The sequence below is a fragment of the Haliotis rubra genome, unplaced genomic scaffold (genome assembly GCF_003918875.1).
Source record: "Haliotis rubra isolate DU_JTF1 unplaced genomic scaffold, ASM391887v1 Scf296, whole genome shotgun sequence".
Taxonomy (NCBI): domain Eukaryota; kingdom Metazoa; phylum Mollusca; class Gastropoda; order Lepetellida; family Haliotidae; genus Haliotis; species Haliotis rubra.
In genome coordinates, this window is record NW_025766964.1 from 904,576 (window position 1) to 920,904 (window position 16,329).

Here is a 16,329-nt window from a genome sequence, read left to right on the forward strand (position 1 = left end):
AGTGGTTTGTAGTCTGTAGAATCACATGACAAAGGACAACGGACAGTTCCCAGGCCAGAAGTCTGAACTTCCTGAACTGGTCGGTGAGTTGTAGAAGTGAAGAAAACTCTGCAATTCTGGAAGAGTGGAGATCTTCGTACCTGTGTTAGTAGCCAAAACCGAGTTGATAGCAGCCAGTTAGGTAGCTAAGGTAGTACCCTTGAGTTCCCTAGTAGCACAGAGATGCTGCAGGAACGCAGAAACGACCTGAGTAGAGGCAGATTGGGAGATGGATTTCCCTAATGTTACAACAGCCTTCAAACTTCTTCCACTATCGTCGTAGAAAGAACGGGTCGAATTACGATTGAACTGAAGTGATAGCTGTGGCTACTTGATGAGAGTAGCCTTAGCAATGAGTAATCTCTGGAGATGCGCCAAGTGTAGATTAAGGGTCTGAGGGGACCGGAGGCGTAGTTCCGGGTGAGGGTGAAAAAGCAGGTTGCCCCGGTCAGGAAGCGGTACTGGGTTTGGCTCTGCCAGGCTTCTTAGGTCAACAAACTAACTTCTCGCTGGTCAGGACTTAGTGCACAACCAAAAGCAGTAGAATCTTGCTGGTGGTCAACAGCTTCTGTCTTACGCATGAACACCAGAAATGGGCTTCACAGATTATACCCATGTGGGGATTCGAACCCGGGTCTTCGGCATGACGGGTTCTGGAAGATGAATCAGTTCCTTCAGATTGTCGGCCTAATGGTACAGGCACAAAAAGTGCTGTAAAGGCCGAAGCTGAACTCTGTACGTTAGGGCTTGATCTGATGTCAGAAAGCCTAGTAGCTCCTGCCACTGAGATAGCACTGGAGCAACACATCGCTAGATCTTCCTCCACCTGTCTTGAAGGGTGAATATCATCCCTTGACTGGTGTCAAACAATGGATCGATGACGTGGGGTCTCTGGATCGATGTTAGTTTCGATTCCACAATGTACAATAGTAACCCTAACTGCCGGAGCAGCATGGTGATGAACTGCAGTTGGCGAAGAAGTCCGAATAAACCCTGTTGTGCTTCGAAGGTGAAGTAGCGCCTAAAGTTGACCTCTGTAAGCGAAGGCTAGTGCTGAAGTAAGGAGACCTAGCAACACTTGTCACTGATGTAGGGATATCTCTCCTGAGATAGGAACGTTTAAATAGTCAAGCTACCATGGCAGCACTGACCAAGTGCTGAATGTAGTAGAGTCGGCGCATAGACACTGTCAGTCAATCTACAGGAACGTTCACACTGTGCATGGAGTGATGAAGGTCGTTAAATTGGTGATCTCAGGAAAGATGGTTCGCCAAATGAAGTATTGGTCCGCCAGATGGAGTGATAAAGTTAGTAGATTCAACGCATGGAGATCATCGATCTACCGAAACAATCGTAAAGTTGCTGTAATGACGAAGGTAAATAAGCCCGGCGACGTCAGGGAAGGTTCGTCTGGGAGATGAAGGCAGTAAAATAGGTGCCTGGGGACCATGCGAGCAGAACTGCAGTGACCTCTGAACTGAGGGCTTGGGCTTAAGTTGAAAGCCGAGTAACTCTCGGTGAACTGTCTCTCTCGGCTGGTTGACGAATCCCGACATAATCACTCTTACCGGGAATGGCACTATTCATCGTCACTTGCAATAAAAGGCTGGGATTGTTATCCGCTTGCAGGACCTAGACAGATCTGTCATTGTACTTCTCTCCAAATATCATAATTCTCCGGTAAACAAGGGGTAGTCCGCCATTTGCAAATGGTACCCACAATGCAACAGTGACAAAAATCCGGACAACAGGGTCTTCGGTGAACCGTGCGAGGCACAACTCCGTAACATCCTGACAAAAGGATGATAGCTACTTGACAAGACATCAGTACTGGTACCATGCGCAGACACTTGACCCATCTGTCCAGAAGGTTGCTGATGTAAAGGGAAGGGTGATGAAGATGACAAAGCAGGCCATGATGACACCATAACGCTGTTACGAGTAGTTTGTAGTAACAGGACTCAGTGAAGCATCGGAAAAATTCCTGGATAGCAAACCTGGTCAACTTTCCCCATGTTGTAGACTAAGTTGAAAACGTTGAACAAAGCAAAATATTTCCACACTCGTGTGCGGCAAGAAAGAGAATGACGATTCGGTGATAGTCACGGGGGCAGCTAGTGGTGCATGCAGCATGCTTTGCATGAGAGCTAGGAAGCTGTCTTATAATGAGGGTAGCATGGAGTGCTTGGGGGGATGGACAAGAGAGGCCTAGGGAAAAAAGTTTACATCGTTCCACTCAGTGTCGAATCAAGAGAGAGAAGTGCATACCGAGAGATAGGATAAGTTTAAAATTATACATTCGCACTTGCAAAAGTGACATAAAGACAAAAAAATAAAGATTTATGTGGAACAGGACAAACAAGTGATGAGCAAGGATTAGGATGATAGTGTAATACTTTCCACAGTCAGTTTTCACTCAGACATATCATATAGTTAGGGTTTGAAGTCACACCGGCAGTATTTCAGCCATTATGTCACTAGGATATCATCAAGTTGATCTCAATAAATGTTGTATGGGAACATATTTGTTTGAACTCTTCAAATATGTTCCACTTATGTACAAATTTCAAAGCAGGTATCACAGGAGATACTGACACCTTTACCAGATCATCATCAATACTTCAAGGGCTAATACACTACACTGAAAATATAAGGTATACAAATCTGTTAAGCATTGATGATGTTACCTCACAGTCCTATGAATGTGATGATTATGAAGCTTTCCTTCTAAATATTTTGCACACTCTCATTCTTATCACAATGTTGCAAAACATCACACTATTAAAGTTAAAAGATATCTAGATACCATCATTGACATATTTATCATGTTTCAAAAAGACATTACATGGAAGCTGATCTTTAAGGATTTCTTGAAACCATATAGTTCAGTCTTACAGTAACAGGGGTGGAAATAACTTTAAAATTGCTAGTGTACTCCGGTACAGTGGCATATGTAAAATCACTTGCCCTGATAATTTTTCCACTATACTGGCCGTTTTCTTGTTGATTTTTTACATAAACAAGATAATTAATATTGGAAAGTCAACTGGACACTGGTACAGTGTGATCTACAAATTTGCTTGCCCGACAGAAAAAACCACTGGGCTCGGGCGTCGGGCAATGGGTTATTTCCACCCCTGAGTAATGGTATCAACAGTAAGTAGTACGACACCAACTGCACTTTGTAGAGTGCGTAACACTTCTCCCCTTCGCGTCCTGCTTAGTATGACTGGTTAACGAGCAGAGTACTGATTAAAAAGTGGATGAATTTGAAGCTGAACCCTGTTTTACAAAGCAACCTCAGGGTTATGATTAATTTACCAAGTTCACAGCTTAAAATATACTGCTAGCCGTAAGGGGCTGCTGAAATTTAAAACTATCTGAACAAAACAGATACTGAACAAATCTGTCAACCTTGGGCTTATACTTATAGGACCATGTCTATTTCGAACACTGCATGAAACCACAACATTTCCTACCTAAGCCTAAGTTTCATTGTCTATGACATATAAACAATTATAAACACCAACACCAACAATTACTGTAATAATCAACTTTTTCATAACCTGTTTGGTGTTCTAAGCATAAATAGCCTGTGTTTGTTGAGCTTGTCTTTAAGTAGCACTGTTAACACAGTATGAATACTTCAGGGTGTAAACACCAGGGACGGACTGAAGGCTGACGTGCTGTTGGGGCTGCTTAGTCGGCTGTGTCCAGCAGACTGAGGGCTTGGAGTGCGGATGTTTCGAAACTTCCTCTTCATCACCGAGATTAATGCTTTATGGAGAGGTTCAGAGTGAGCAAGGTGTTCCTTGTCTGCCGGTGCTCGGACAGGTGTGCCGCCAGGTGACCTGAGCACCAACAGAGATGAATTGTTACCAGTTATACACATCAAACACATGCATCTACAATATGCTTCAAATACAGTGCAACAATCCTACTACAGAACCAGCATGCACAGACATCAGATGTAACATCAGGAAAGATCTGAACATCTGTTATGTAAGCTATATTTTGACATTTGAATGCTTACCTCAGTATGTTTTAACACTAAATAGTGAGTGAGTATGGTTTTATGCCGCTTTTAGCAATATTCCAGCAATATCACGGCGGGGGACACCAGAAATGGGCTTCACACATTGTACCCATGTGAGGAATGGAACCCGGGTCTTCAGCGTGACGAGCAAACGTTTTAATCACTGGGCTACCCCACTGTCCCGTGAAACTTAATAAGGTACTGCACTAGTAAAACATATATTCAAAAGATGCCTATGACAAAGTAATCTTGTGCATTCCAAGTTAATGCCAAATAGTATTAATAAATTTTATGGATTGTGATTGGTTGGTAGGGACTATTGGTGTTCTGATTGATATCACAGATGGGAAGAAACGTGTAAAAACAGATCTTTTACTGCATACATCATCACAGATGAGTTTTAACCTGCCAATCAGAGTTTGAGGTGACAAAGGAATGACACCAAACTGTTTCAGAAAACTGACATTTGATTGGTCAAGAAACAACACATTCTTCATCAGGGCTTCAGATAAGGGCAGTATCGGCGTATGTACGGATATAAAATAAGCATGATACGGTAGGAAACAATTTAGAAAACGTAGCAGATACGCACCACAGCAAGGGTGTACAGTCTTAGAATCTTTACAGACATATTTATCTGAGAAAGTATTGTTATATTGTTTATTGACCTGTTTACACAAGACTAGCAATGTTGTGGTGCATATATGAAACGAAACAAAAGATTACTGATACTCCATTAAATTCCATTCAGTACTCTAAATGTACTCTTTTTTGTTTTCCAGCATTCCTATATTGGATAAAACAAGGATAACCTACTCCTGATCATGAAAAATTATCTGGAGCCCTGGTCAAACCTTCACACAGAGAGGTGTTGTAATGTCCTAAAATGATCTGATTTAAAAGACAGAAGAGTTGTGATGTAACACTTGTAGCCTACTCGCCTAAAGCTATCTTAGCACAATGACTATCTTAAGTCTATGCAATGAAGAGTAGTTTTGAAATGTGGCCTGTCCAAGGACTAACTGTCAAAAAAGTGACCAGCCCTAAACAAACACAGCCAGTCTCAAAAACAAAATCAATAAAAAACTTGAAAACTTGGTTTGGTAAACAGGCAAAGGGAAGTAACTCTGTCGCATCAATGATAATGGTTCACAATGAGAAAGAACATCATTGCTAAAACGAAATACAAACCAAGTTTATTTTTTCAAATATTTCCCTCGACCAAAGTATGGCCTTACTTATTTAATAGACCGTCCTTCACAAAAATTGACCATCAAGGACGGTGGGATGGGCTATATTTTATACATACAAAGTTTAATCTGCAAAAAAAACCTGTCAGGATTGAAGAATCTGTGAAAAGAGGTGCGTTCGAGCACTACTGTTCGTCAGAATCGAACTCTTGTTGTTGGAAATAACTATGGGGCAATTTGCATTTGATTATATTTTCTTATGTTAATATTATAACAGATTTTGCAACAGAAAGTTCCTTTTGCCCATCAGTATATTTACATATTGTTAAAATGACTTATGTTACTGATATCACCATTCTTGTCTGTTTATGTAATGTATCATATATGTATGTTTTTATTCTCTTGTATCACTGTGGGTGTTTTTTTGAGAAATAAACTTTGACTGACTGATTGGAAGTTTAACTGTACCTGATGACTTGTGTTGATCGCAGTCGGCGGAGAGGGTTGGAGGACATGAGCTCGGAGTGCATGCTGGACAAAGAGGACACCGAGGACACAGAGGACGTTGAGCTGTTGGACCTACACATACACAACAGGACATTCCAGTCATTCATTATAACTGTCCTTGTCATCAGATCATCACCAGACCTCACCTATCAGAGTAATGAGATTAGTGAGGTTGCGAAATGAGATTGCTGTCTGTGCTATCAGAACCTACATACAGATGTATTACTATGTGCGAAACGGTACACTCTTACCACGGTGCGGTATGTATTGTGGTACAAGGCCTTCGGTTCTGTCTGTTTCGGTTTGGTATATGAGAACTTACTTCCAGGAAAATAGCAACTGTCAAGCAAACAAATGCAAAGATTTTCACAAAATGATTCGATTTTTGGACATTTAGAAAAGGTTTAAAAAGTTTAATAAAATGACAGTTCGAAAACGCCAAATGTTTGGATTGCATTACAGTATACCTGTGGTTCTACTAATACCGCGGTATACCGTTTCACCCCTATGCCTTACATGACATTTTTCAGTCTCTCATGCATGAGAGTAGGGCCTATTAATCAAGTACGTTATTGTTGATTTGATACCACTGAATTCCATCTTTGAAACCTCAAACAATAACATCAAAATAGAATGATGGTTGGCTGTTGTTTAATGCCGCACTCAGCAATATTCCAAGTATATGGCAGACCTGTAAATAATCAAATCTGGACCAGATAATCCAGTGATCAACAACATGAACATTGATCTATGCAAAAGGGATATGATGACATGTCTTAACCAAGTCAGCAAGCCTGACCACCTGATCCTGTTAGCTGCCTCTTATGACAGGCATGGGTTGCTGAAGATCAATTCTAACCCAGATCTTCACACGTGAAAGTTGAAGTGGTAGTAGCGGACTCCTTCAGGCTACCCAGCATACTTACACTGTCCTCCTGTGTTTCCTCCGTGGCCTTGTGTCTGTAGGAGGGGTGATAAACTGAAAGGAGAATACAGTAGCTTCAACCTTGCACAAACATAAAACACACCAGCCAGCATCGATTCATCCCGTTGAGTAAGTCACAAAGAGGAAACAATCAAACTTTAATCTTGAAAGTTCACTGATTTGCTGGACAGAAAAGGCAATAGGACATTTTCAATATAGAAGATTTCACTGCTGTTTCATTTTAGAAACATTTCCAATACATTCTTGTATATTTCTGTAACCAGTGGGAAGTTTGGTTGTGACCAACAGAGTAGGGGTGGGTATTGCAGAGAATTTTCATATTGTGATATATTGCGATGTGGAAGCATATATTGCGATATGTATTGCAATATTTTATAAAAACTTTTAATCATGACAAAATAAAAATGTAAGTAACATTTGGCATTAATGAAACAGGGAAAAGAACAATTAAAAAAACCGGGAAATATCCGAAGATTTTCGAGTGTTACGAAGTTTTCCGAATGCATGTCAAAATACCGGTTTCGATCAGGGTATTGCAATACGTATCGTTTTCATGTCTGAACCGGTAAATACCGGTTATAGTGCGCAGCCCTACAACAGAGTAGTACCAGTTTCTAAATCTAGTGTTGACTGAACTATGTGCAGCACTGCAGCCTTTGTGATTTTATGTGAGCAGCCGTCACTGACATGCCTGACGTATGGACAAAATTAAGCACCACTGGATAATTTTGGTTACCTCATGATCAGAGCTGTCAACTCCACTGGGTGAATTAGCTGCTAATGGCGATGCTATTTGCGGTGAGCGAGATTCAGGTGAGTCTGTTTTGGGTAAGTCTGTCTTGGAGGAGCGTGTCTTGGATGACACTTTCTTTGATCTTGGCTTAATGACGAGATTAGTCGGAAGTGGCGGTGGTGGTGGAGGAGGAGGGGGTGGTGGTGGCACAGAAGAGGGGTGGCTGGGGGTGATCTTGGCAACTGGTACTGCTGAGTGGGGCTCGGCCAAGCCTCTCTTTGCTCTCTTGGACGACTGGAGTGACCTTTCCTTGTTGGGTGTGTTGAGACGAGGGGAGGCATCAGACAGGGGCCTCCTGGCAGCAAGTCTAGATGAGCGTCTTGTTGCCTTGCCCTCTGTAATCAAAGTACTGATGAGGCTCACTAAAATGTATCTTGTATAGCATAAGTGATAATAAAAACCTTTGAATCATTTGGGATAACACCACTTTTACTTTAATGAGGGAGGAAACCCAAGACGATGTAGATGATAGTGTTGGGAATTGGTTAAATTCTCATAATTGATGATTGATTCATTGATTTTTGCAAATTGCACATCTTTAAAGGATGACTAGTATCTTAGGAACATAAATTTCGTGGGGTTTTAAAGATAAATTCAGTTGTCACTTGGAACGAACTTGTAGTGCTCATGAAATGTAACAGACAAAACCAACCGTGTGAAAAATATTGTTAATGCAAAAAGTGTTCCAGAATTGTTTGTGTTCGATTATGAGAAAACATGATCGATTGTTTCGTCGTTTAGTCACTGCGACCAATCTTCGATTATTTCAATTAATCGGACCAACACTAGTAGATGAATATTATTATTTGTGTGAACAGATAAAACTCATACTCAGTGCTACCCAGGAACTGCCAAGGGATACAACTCTGTACAGCAAATAGCATAATCTGTGACTGTACTAATTGTGGCACTTTCAACATGAGAACTTCCATTGATAGGACAACGAGTCAGAAGAGTCAGTATATACAGGGATTTACATATAAATGACAATACAACACAAAACAATAAAATCTTTGCAAAACTCTTGCCTTTTGATATACACACATAAATATTACGCTAAAATTTTAATGACTCCCAAATATTGAAAATGACTCCCAAAAATAAATACTGTGGGTCACCATGACTCTCTTGTTTAACAGTCTGTGTAAAACCCTTTCTATACATTGAATACTTGTGTCTCAGTGTGCAAAACTGCCACTGGCCCGCTAGCCTATGGCTAGCAAAAATCCAGTTGGGCCAGAAAATCTCCACAGTCGCTGCCCCGACTGGCTAGTTAATCTCATGGGGTCGTTTTGCAAATATATCACTCTCTCCAACTTGTTAAGTTATAATACACTTTTAAATCATGCAAGATTATGGCCTGAAGAAAAATGTCCATCATATTAGCAGCTTAATGATCAAACCCATGCCATGCCGACAATATATTATTCTCATCTAGTTTGGTAACCATTTGCTTAGTTTCTTCATTCAAATTTTAAGCTAGTGAAATATTTTGTGGGCAAGTAACTTTCAGGCATCATCCGCATGGCTAGCCCGACTGGTTAGCAAAATTTGGAAACTATGTCACACACCGTGTCTTATATGTTCCGGCAGGTCAACCACCAGTGCTGATACCCATTCTACATCAGGTGCACACAGACAGAAGGATTGCTAATGTCACAATTTCTGCAAATCTACCTGCTTCAGAGCTAATACACACATTGTAGTCCATAAGGAAATGCTATATAAGCCTTTAGTTTACTAGTCCTGCGCCCGGTTGTTGAAAGCATCTCTGGCACTCATCAGCCTATGTTTAATTATGGGACTTTCGATCACCTTAGGGATAAAATAGCTTTGTGCAACAGGGCCCTGGACCAGCAGATATGGTAATTTTGTACCCTGCCTTAATGATGTTGATGTCAAAGAAAAGATTGAATACACATCTAAGAGACTGCTAACTTCCCTAATCCAGTAGTGTGATTTTAATCAATAAACAGAAAATGTAATTAGTTCAGGGAGTACAGATTAAGTGACTGACAGTAATTGAGGTCCTTCTCACAAAGATAATCCCCCTTTGTAGTTGGAATGCATGTTGATACAGTGGATAATCCTGTTTGGGAGGAGGAGTGTGAATTGATGCTCTGCAATACCTGGTCTGCCATGAAACCTTTGGAGTCTCTTCATGAGTCCAGAGTTGTTCTTTTAGTCAAATCTGGATAGGTACAAGAGGCGGACTGATTACTTACCCTGTGAATACTCAAAAGCCCTTTTCATCCCTCGCTTGAGCTGGTTGAGATGATTCTGAGCCTCCTCAGGTGCAACTAGACATGCTGGGTAGTGTTCTCCATGCAACAGACTCATCATCTTTACCTGGAACCATTGGAAACAAAGGTATTTCTCTTTACAGTATATATATGAAGGACTAAGTTTTAGTACTTGCTATATTCTTAGGCATAACATAATGAAACTAAACAACAAATAAGTCGACTATGAGTTTTTTAAGCAATCATTATACAGTAATATAAGAGTAAATTTTCTTTTTCTTTGGAAAGGACTTGGTTTATTTTCTGAAAAATTTCCACCCGTAACCCCTATTCTTTTTTTTTAGCATTCTATGCCTAAGAACAGATGGTTTTTATAAAAAAAACCCTTAACACTAACCCTTACCCTAAACATAACCCTAAAACCCTCGAAATAATCCTAATAAATAGAATACATTTCAAGCGGGGGTTACGGGCGGAACTCTTACTTATTTTCACTTTGAAGAGATTATTAAATACATCAGTGTGTCATATAAAAAAACTAAGGTGATGATCTTTCCACCTGGTGAAACCAATGAGATATGGTGCTCACTAAACTATACTCCTCACAAAAAGTTAAGCAACACAAATTGTTAGTCTCATTACATTTTCATTTATTGAAATTGCAAATCATGGAATGATGCAATAGAAAGGTGAAACATATATACCCACGAGTAACAAAATTATATGAAATGGTATTGAGCAATTATAAACTTACAAATCATCAAAAGCATGTACCGGTGAAACAGTCGTGCATAATGTGCTGCGTTGATGGAGCAAAATGTTAGCAAAAGGTTCAAGTCAGTTTTCGACAGTGAAGCAGTGTTCAGTAACGTGTATGACCACCATGAGCACAAATGCAAGCTTCTACACGTCTTAGCAGTGACCAAATGAACCTTTAAAGTTGCTGTTGTGGAATGTTCTGCCATTCTCTCTGTAACGCCTGCTCAGTGAGATATGGTGTCAGGGGGTGAACATGGAGACCATAAACACAACTTCCAATAACGTCCCAAGCATTTAAATGAGATTCAGATCAACTGACCTAGCAGGTCAGTCCATATGTGTGATGTTGATCTAAGCAACATCGTTAACAACTCTTTCTCAGGCATTATCATCCATGGACGGGCATTATCATCCATAAATATGAAGTTAGGACCTGCTTGTTGTACCAGAGGAATGATTACGAGTAGGTTTACACTGATCAGGGTGCATGTGTGAAGAGTGGAGCGCATTCATGCCGCACATTTTGCATGTTATTTCTGAGGGTGTTTGTGTTCGGGTGATGTTGTCAATGTTATCAGATAAATCAATTTGACAGTCACAAAAGGCTATGTTTTATTTGAATATTTACCTTTCAGTAACATGTCGGCAAAAATTGCTATCGAGATTGATAAAGATATAACACTGAAAATACTCATTGCTTAATTTTTTGTGAGGAGTATAGAAACAAACAGGACAAATCTGGTATTCAAAATGATAATCATGGCTTTCATGACACATCATCATCTCTTCATGTAGTATGTGATGTAGAGTAGTAGGTACTAGAGCTTAAACAATGCATGAAACTATCGATGGATTGCAATTGTTGAGTGTCCGATAGAATCGAAAAACTACCGATGCATAGATAGTATGTGTGACTGTAAATGAGGTATAGATGGGTAGTAGGAGTGGGTACTGGTGGCTATATCAGCATATGGACCGGATAGCGGTTAGGCTATGGAATCAGTCAGAGAGAAAACTTCAGAGCACATGGTCATTTGACCTGCCATTTGGGCAGCCATTTAATCAGAGACAAAGAACTACAAAACAGGATTGGAAAGCGGAATGAGGCTAATTAAGGCCCAAAAGAATAAATGTTGTGGCTCCGATTTCCTACATTTCAGAACTAGGGTAGGTAGGTAGGGTTTTGGTTTTTTTTCCAAAATATTTTTACGTTACTCATGTGTCAGAAAATAAATTTAATTGATTATGTGGTGAGTAAAATTGTTAGGCTCAGCGGGAATATTTAGGGTCGGTCGGGAAATCGGAACAACAAGCTATTTTTTTTAGGCCTAAAGGGTATAAAAGTGGGACTGCGGAATCGGATCCACATTAAATGTTAAAACAATAGGGAGCATTTAGGGGCTGCAAACACTTTTTTACAGTGACTATCGATAGTTTAGTAAGTGACTTCCGTTGATAAATGCTCAGCGCAAAATACAGGATGTTTCAGTGCAGAATTGCAGCTTTGTTGAGTTTGTGTCGACTGTTTACTTGATCTGGGTTTCAAGTTTCTTGTCAGTTATTAGAAGATACTGAAACTACTTTAGCTAGTTTTTATTTCATTTAAACTATTCATTCATTTGGGAAATGACTTAAAATGAGACAATTCATGGAGCCTGAGAAAAAAAGAACTATTGCAATAGTATTGCAATAGTTGGTAGCAATAGACTATCATTATCACAATAGTTGTTTCCCCCTCAATAGACACCCCTAGTAGGTACACAATACTGAAGGCTACTAGTGTGTGATGGTCGTGAAGAGTGTACAGTACCTTCAGGTAGGAATACATTCCTCCATGTTCCATCTCCTCAACCTTCTTTTTTCTCAGGATACGAGCATAAGTCTCGGGATTGCATTCCAGATACTTCACCAAATCCTGGAACAGTGGAAACTGTTGTGAAAACAACTTGACCATTCCTAACACCAAGATCTTAGGTGGACGAGCATCATTCAAATTGGGTGTGGAAGTCAAGGTGTTATGTCTAACATAAAAACATTAAATTGATCATAATCCTCAGATTATATCAGAGCAGCAAATTGCAAGGTCCTTTGGCTGTGTGGGACCACCTGTATTGTCGATTACTGGTGTTGGACGAGTGCTGTCAAGTTACAATTACAAACAACAGTATTTGCAAATTTGATTGATGTTGGTAAATAATTCAATGAGGTGAGGTGAAATTGGGTTTAACGTCGCGCTGGAGAATATTTCGCTCATATGACGACGTGCATGCGTGTGTATGTGTAGGTGCGGCTGCTTGTACTAGCCCAGACTGAAGCTGGTTTTATAGTGCTAGCCCACTGAGATACCATGCCGCAGTGAAACATAAATACCCCACTCAGACACATTATACTGACTCCGAGCAGACCAGTCCTTGTACCTATTAATGCCGAGCGCCAGGCAGGGACCAACAAGTACCATATTTTAACGTCTTTTGGTATGACGCAGTCGGGGATCGAACCCGCGACCTTCCGCTCTCCGGGCAGACGCTCTAACCACTACACCACGGAGGCGGTCAAATAATTCAATGAATGTTCAGAATGATGTCATCAGATAGTTTGTGGTTTAACCAATGTTAAAGGACAAGTCATACATCACATTCTGCTTCCTCGGTATACCTGAAGTGCTTTGTCTGTCTCTTCAGCTGTCTGATCCTCATACTCCTCCTCAGTCATAGTGGAGCAGTAGGTCTTCTTCAGACGATGAGCTTCATCAAACTCATCCAAGGTTTCCACCTGATAATGATCAGTATCCCATTCACTCTTCATCATCTACAGCTGCTGTAACAAGAGGATAATCAGCCTTCAGTTTCAGAGAGGGTGATATTGATCACTGGATGGAAGATGTTTGCCAACTCTTACAATGACATGGGAACCATCAGGCAGTTAATTGACCTGTGACGATCTTACTGTGAGAATTGGTCTTCAGCAACCCATGCTTGTCATGAAATACTACTAATGGGATCAGGTGGTAAGGCTCGCTGACTTCGTTGACACATGTCATCGTATCGCTATTGTGTAGATCAATGCTCATACGGTTGATCACTGGATTGTCTGGTCCAGACTCAATCATTTACAGACCACCACCATGTAGCTGGAATATTGCTGAGTGTGGCAAATAAACAACACAGAGTTAACACCTGGGCTTCTTTATATACTCAGGTGTCACTGTATCCTATCATAAGAATATGACGAGTAATCTTTCCATGATACACAGTAGTATATATATTGTTGATGATTTACAGCTGCCAAACTGCATGAAAGTTTTCTACACGCATGTAAGACAACACCTATAATGGATTTGTCTTGGGTTTCTACTATTCCAAAAGACAACTGAACGTTGGTTAATGGTTCTTATTACCCACCCGTTGAAGATATCACTGTTTAATAATTTTACAACGTTATTACACATTTTGTAATAACATCACGTGATGTCGTACGTGTGACACCAAAGTGGTTTACAGTTATGACGTCACAATGCTAATACCTCTGTCACAATAGTATTAGACCTTGCTTGACTCACAGAAAGATGAGAGTCATCACACTCGTTGAATTCTTAGGAAAAAGGTACTTTGCTCGATATTAATTTGCTAATGTTGGGTGAGTAATAAATAAAATACTAAACTATTTCCCGTGCAATACCATATTTATGAACTCGTGAATGGTATTGGTATCTACCTCGCTTTCGCTCGTTAGATACCAAATCATTCACTCGTTTCATAAATATGGTATTACCCGGAACATCGTTTAGTATTCTCTATTATCATGGCTGACTGAAAACATTATTGACTGGATTACTGAATATCAGCTACAGATGCCTCTGACATTTTGTAAAGGCATCAGCTAAATTGTGCGGGAACATGGATGAGCTATAGGTTTTCAGCTGTCATTTCGGTAAGACTTCCGCCTGTATCCCCCTAAATTTAACGATAAGGGAAAAATTCTTTGAGTGGCATTTATGGAAGTTGGATATGTCTTTCAGTATGTTCAGATACAACAAAGAAACATGCTAAAGTAGTCCTCATCAGATGAAGAATATATACTGTATATATTTAGGTGATAGGATTTGACTAGAAATAAACTTAAGGGGGATACCGGCGGAAGTCTTTCCGTCATTTCTACTTGACTCCCACAAATGTTGTTATTTGGAAAGATATGTAGATCTTGGAACAATTCACCATGTGACGTTGACAATATTTTTTGTGTCATTCCATTAAACCAGAGACCATATAAATCTATTATATGGTCTCTGATTTAATTGATTCGAATAACGACCTTCTGACCCGTGATCGGACGCCTTTTACATGGTTGCTGAAGGTTTTTCAACAGCTGTCAATGTCACTTATCGGGTTTTGTAAACAACATTCAAATCAAGGATAACTTCTCAGACTTTACAAAGTTCATGTTGATACACACGTCAAAATAGTCACACAAAAAGTTTAACCCTTATATACTTAAGGGGTCCCGTTTCTGTCGTATATCTTCAAAAGTTACCGTAATGATGTGGCTAGATCCAATAGTGCAGAAAGCTGCAATGAAAGTACTTGTCAATACTTAGGTGACTTGACCTACTCAATTTTGTATTCAAATTTTCGCGCAGTCCGATTCACGCATGCGTGGTATTTCCGGGTTGGTCTAAATGTAGTAGCGATTGTGGAAACGATAAATGAAGAGGATTAAATTTGAGTAATGGATATTTTGATTTGGGAAAAACTATCTTCGTGTGCGTAGTTTATTAGTAGTAAGAAGCCGTTTTACACATTCCCAAACTGAACATTTTACCTACATGCAATTGTAAGTGTGTTTATTGCACATTGGTGGTGAGTTTACCTGTCCTGGTAAGTAAATTGGATTCATTCAAATTGGATGATGATAATGATGATTATGATAATGGTGATGAATCTAACAGCCACCACTGAACCTAAATACACCCATAAAACGTTCAGTGACACACACGTACAATGTATAAATTGGAATATACATGGGCATATCCGAGTGCTGAATATGCATTATGTCGGAGACCGCACGTTAAATCTCCATATCATCATCATCGCCTACCTGCTAGTATAAAGTTGGGCGGGGCAGGGGTGGTGTGTTAACTCGGGTTTAGGTGGAGTAGAGCATCCCAGGTTAGAAATATGGGATGGCACGCTTGATTAAAATATTTTTGACTGGTATCTAGTATGTACGCATGATCAGATGTGAAGTGACATGTTCCCTGAAAAGCAGTTATTTGTACACACACGGAATGAATGAATCTAGAACCATTTTTACTGACCATCATCTGAGGTTTTCTTCACTTGCCTAATCATTGTAAACTTGGGTTCATTCGATTATTAGTTGAGGATTTTAATGTCCGCTTGCGCTTCATACCCTAGGACCAGGCTGTTTTAGCGTTATATTGGAGAAATTTCAACTCTTAGCTGTGAATTCATTTCTTACCGGAATAGAAGGTCAGTTAATTGTATGTAACCTGTAATAAACATCGTGGTTTGCGTTTATTCTTAGTGCTGTGAACCGCTGTAACTTTGACCCAAGAACTGGGCACCAGACCAAGGTGTCATTATCATTGTCTGCCTATCTATCTGTTATTATCTCGAGAACTTCGTTCAATTTCTTATTTTATTTTGTCATGCAGTACCTTTTTTCATAATCATTTCAAACAATGCTTATATATTTCATCAACATTTTTTATACGGGAATAGTAAATAATATCTTGTGATCAAAACTTATGTGCGACGTATCTTCATTATCTTAAAATATGATCTTGCTAATTTGCA

General features: G+C 39.9%; 1 protein-coding gene across 1 annotated transcript; it reads right to left on the bottom strand.

Moving 5' to 3' along the window:
* Nucleotides 1-3,185: 3,185 nt before the first annotated feature.
* Nucleotides 3,186-15,140, bottom strand: LOC124282233 (shootin-1-like). The gene is made up of 8 exons (XM_046718188.1): nucleotides 15,008-15,140; nucleotides 13,169-13,330; nucleotides 12,324-12,428; nucleotides 9,737-9,860; nucleotides 7,455-7,846; nucleotides 6,699-6,751; nucleotides 5,734-5,844; nucleotides 3,186-3,890 (listed from the first exon to the last, which is right to left on the bottom strand). The coding sequence occupies exons 2-8, from the start codon at nucleotides 13,319-13,321 to the stop codon at nucleotides 3,686-3,688; spliced, it is 1,143 nt and encodes a 380-aa protein (XP_046574144.1). The 5' UTR covers nucleotides 13,322-13,330; nucleotides 15,008-15,140; the 3' UTR covers nucleotides 3,186-3,685.
* Nucleotides 15,141-16,329: the final 1,189 nt, after the last annotated feature.

Coding starts and splice junctions, on each gene's coding strand:
- LOC124282233 (XM_046718188.1), bottom strand. CDS start 13,321: ATGATGAAGAGTGAATGGGATACTGATCATTATCAGGTGGAAACCTTG. Junction 12,429..13,168: donor AGACAGACAAAGCACTTCAG/GTATACCGAGGA, acceptor CCACTGTTCCAG/GATTTGGTGAAGTATCTGGA. Junction 7,847..9,736: donor GGCTTTTGAGTATTCACAGG/GTAAGTAATCAG, acceptor CTTTGATTACAG/AGGGCAAGGCAACAAGACGC.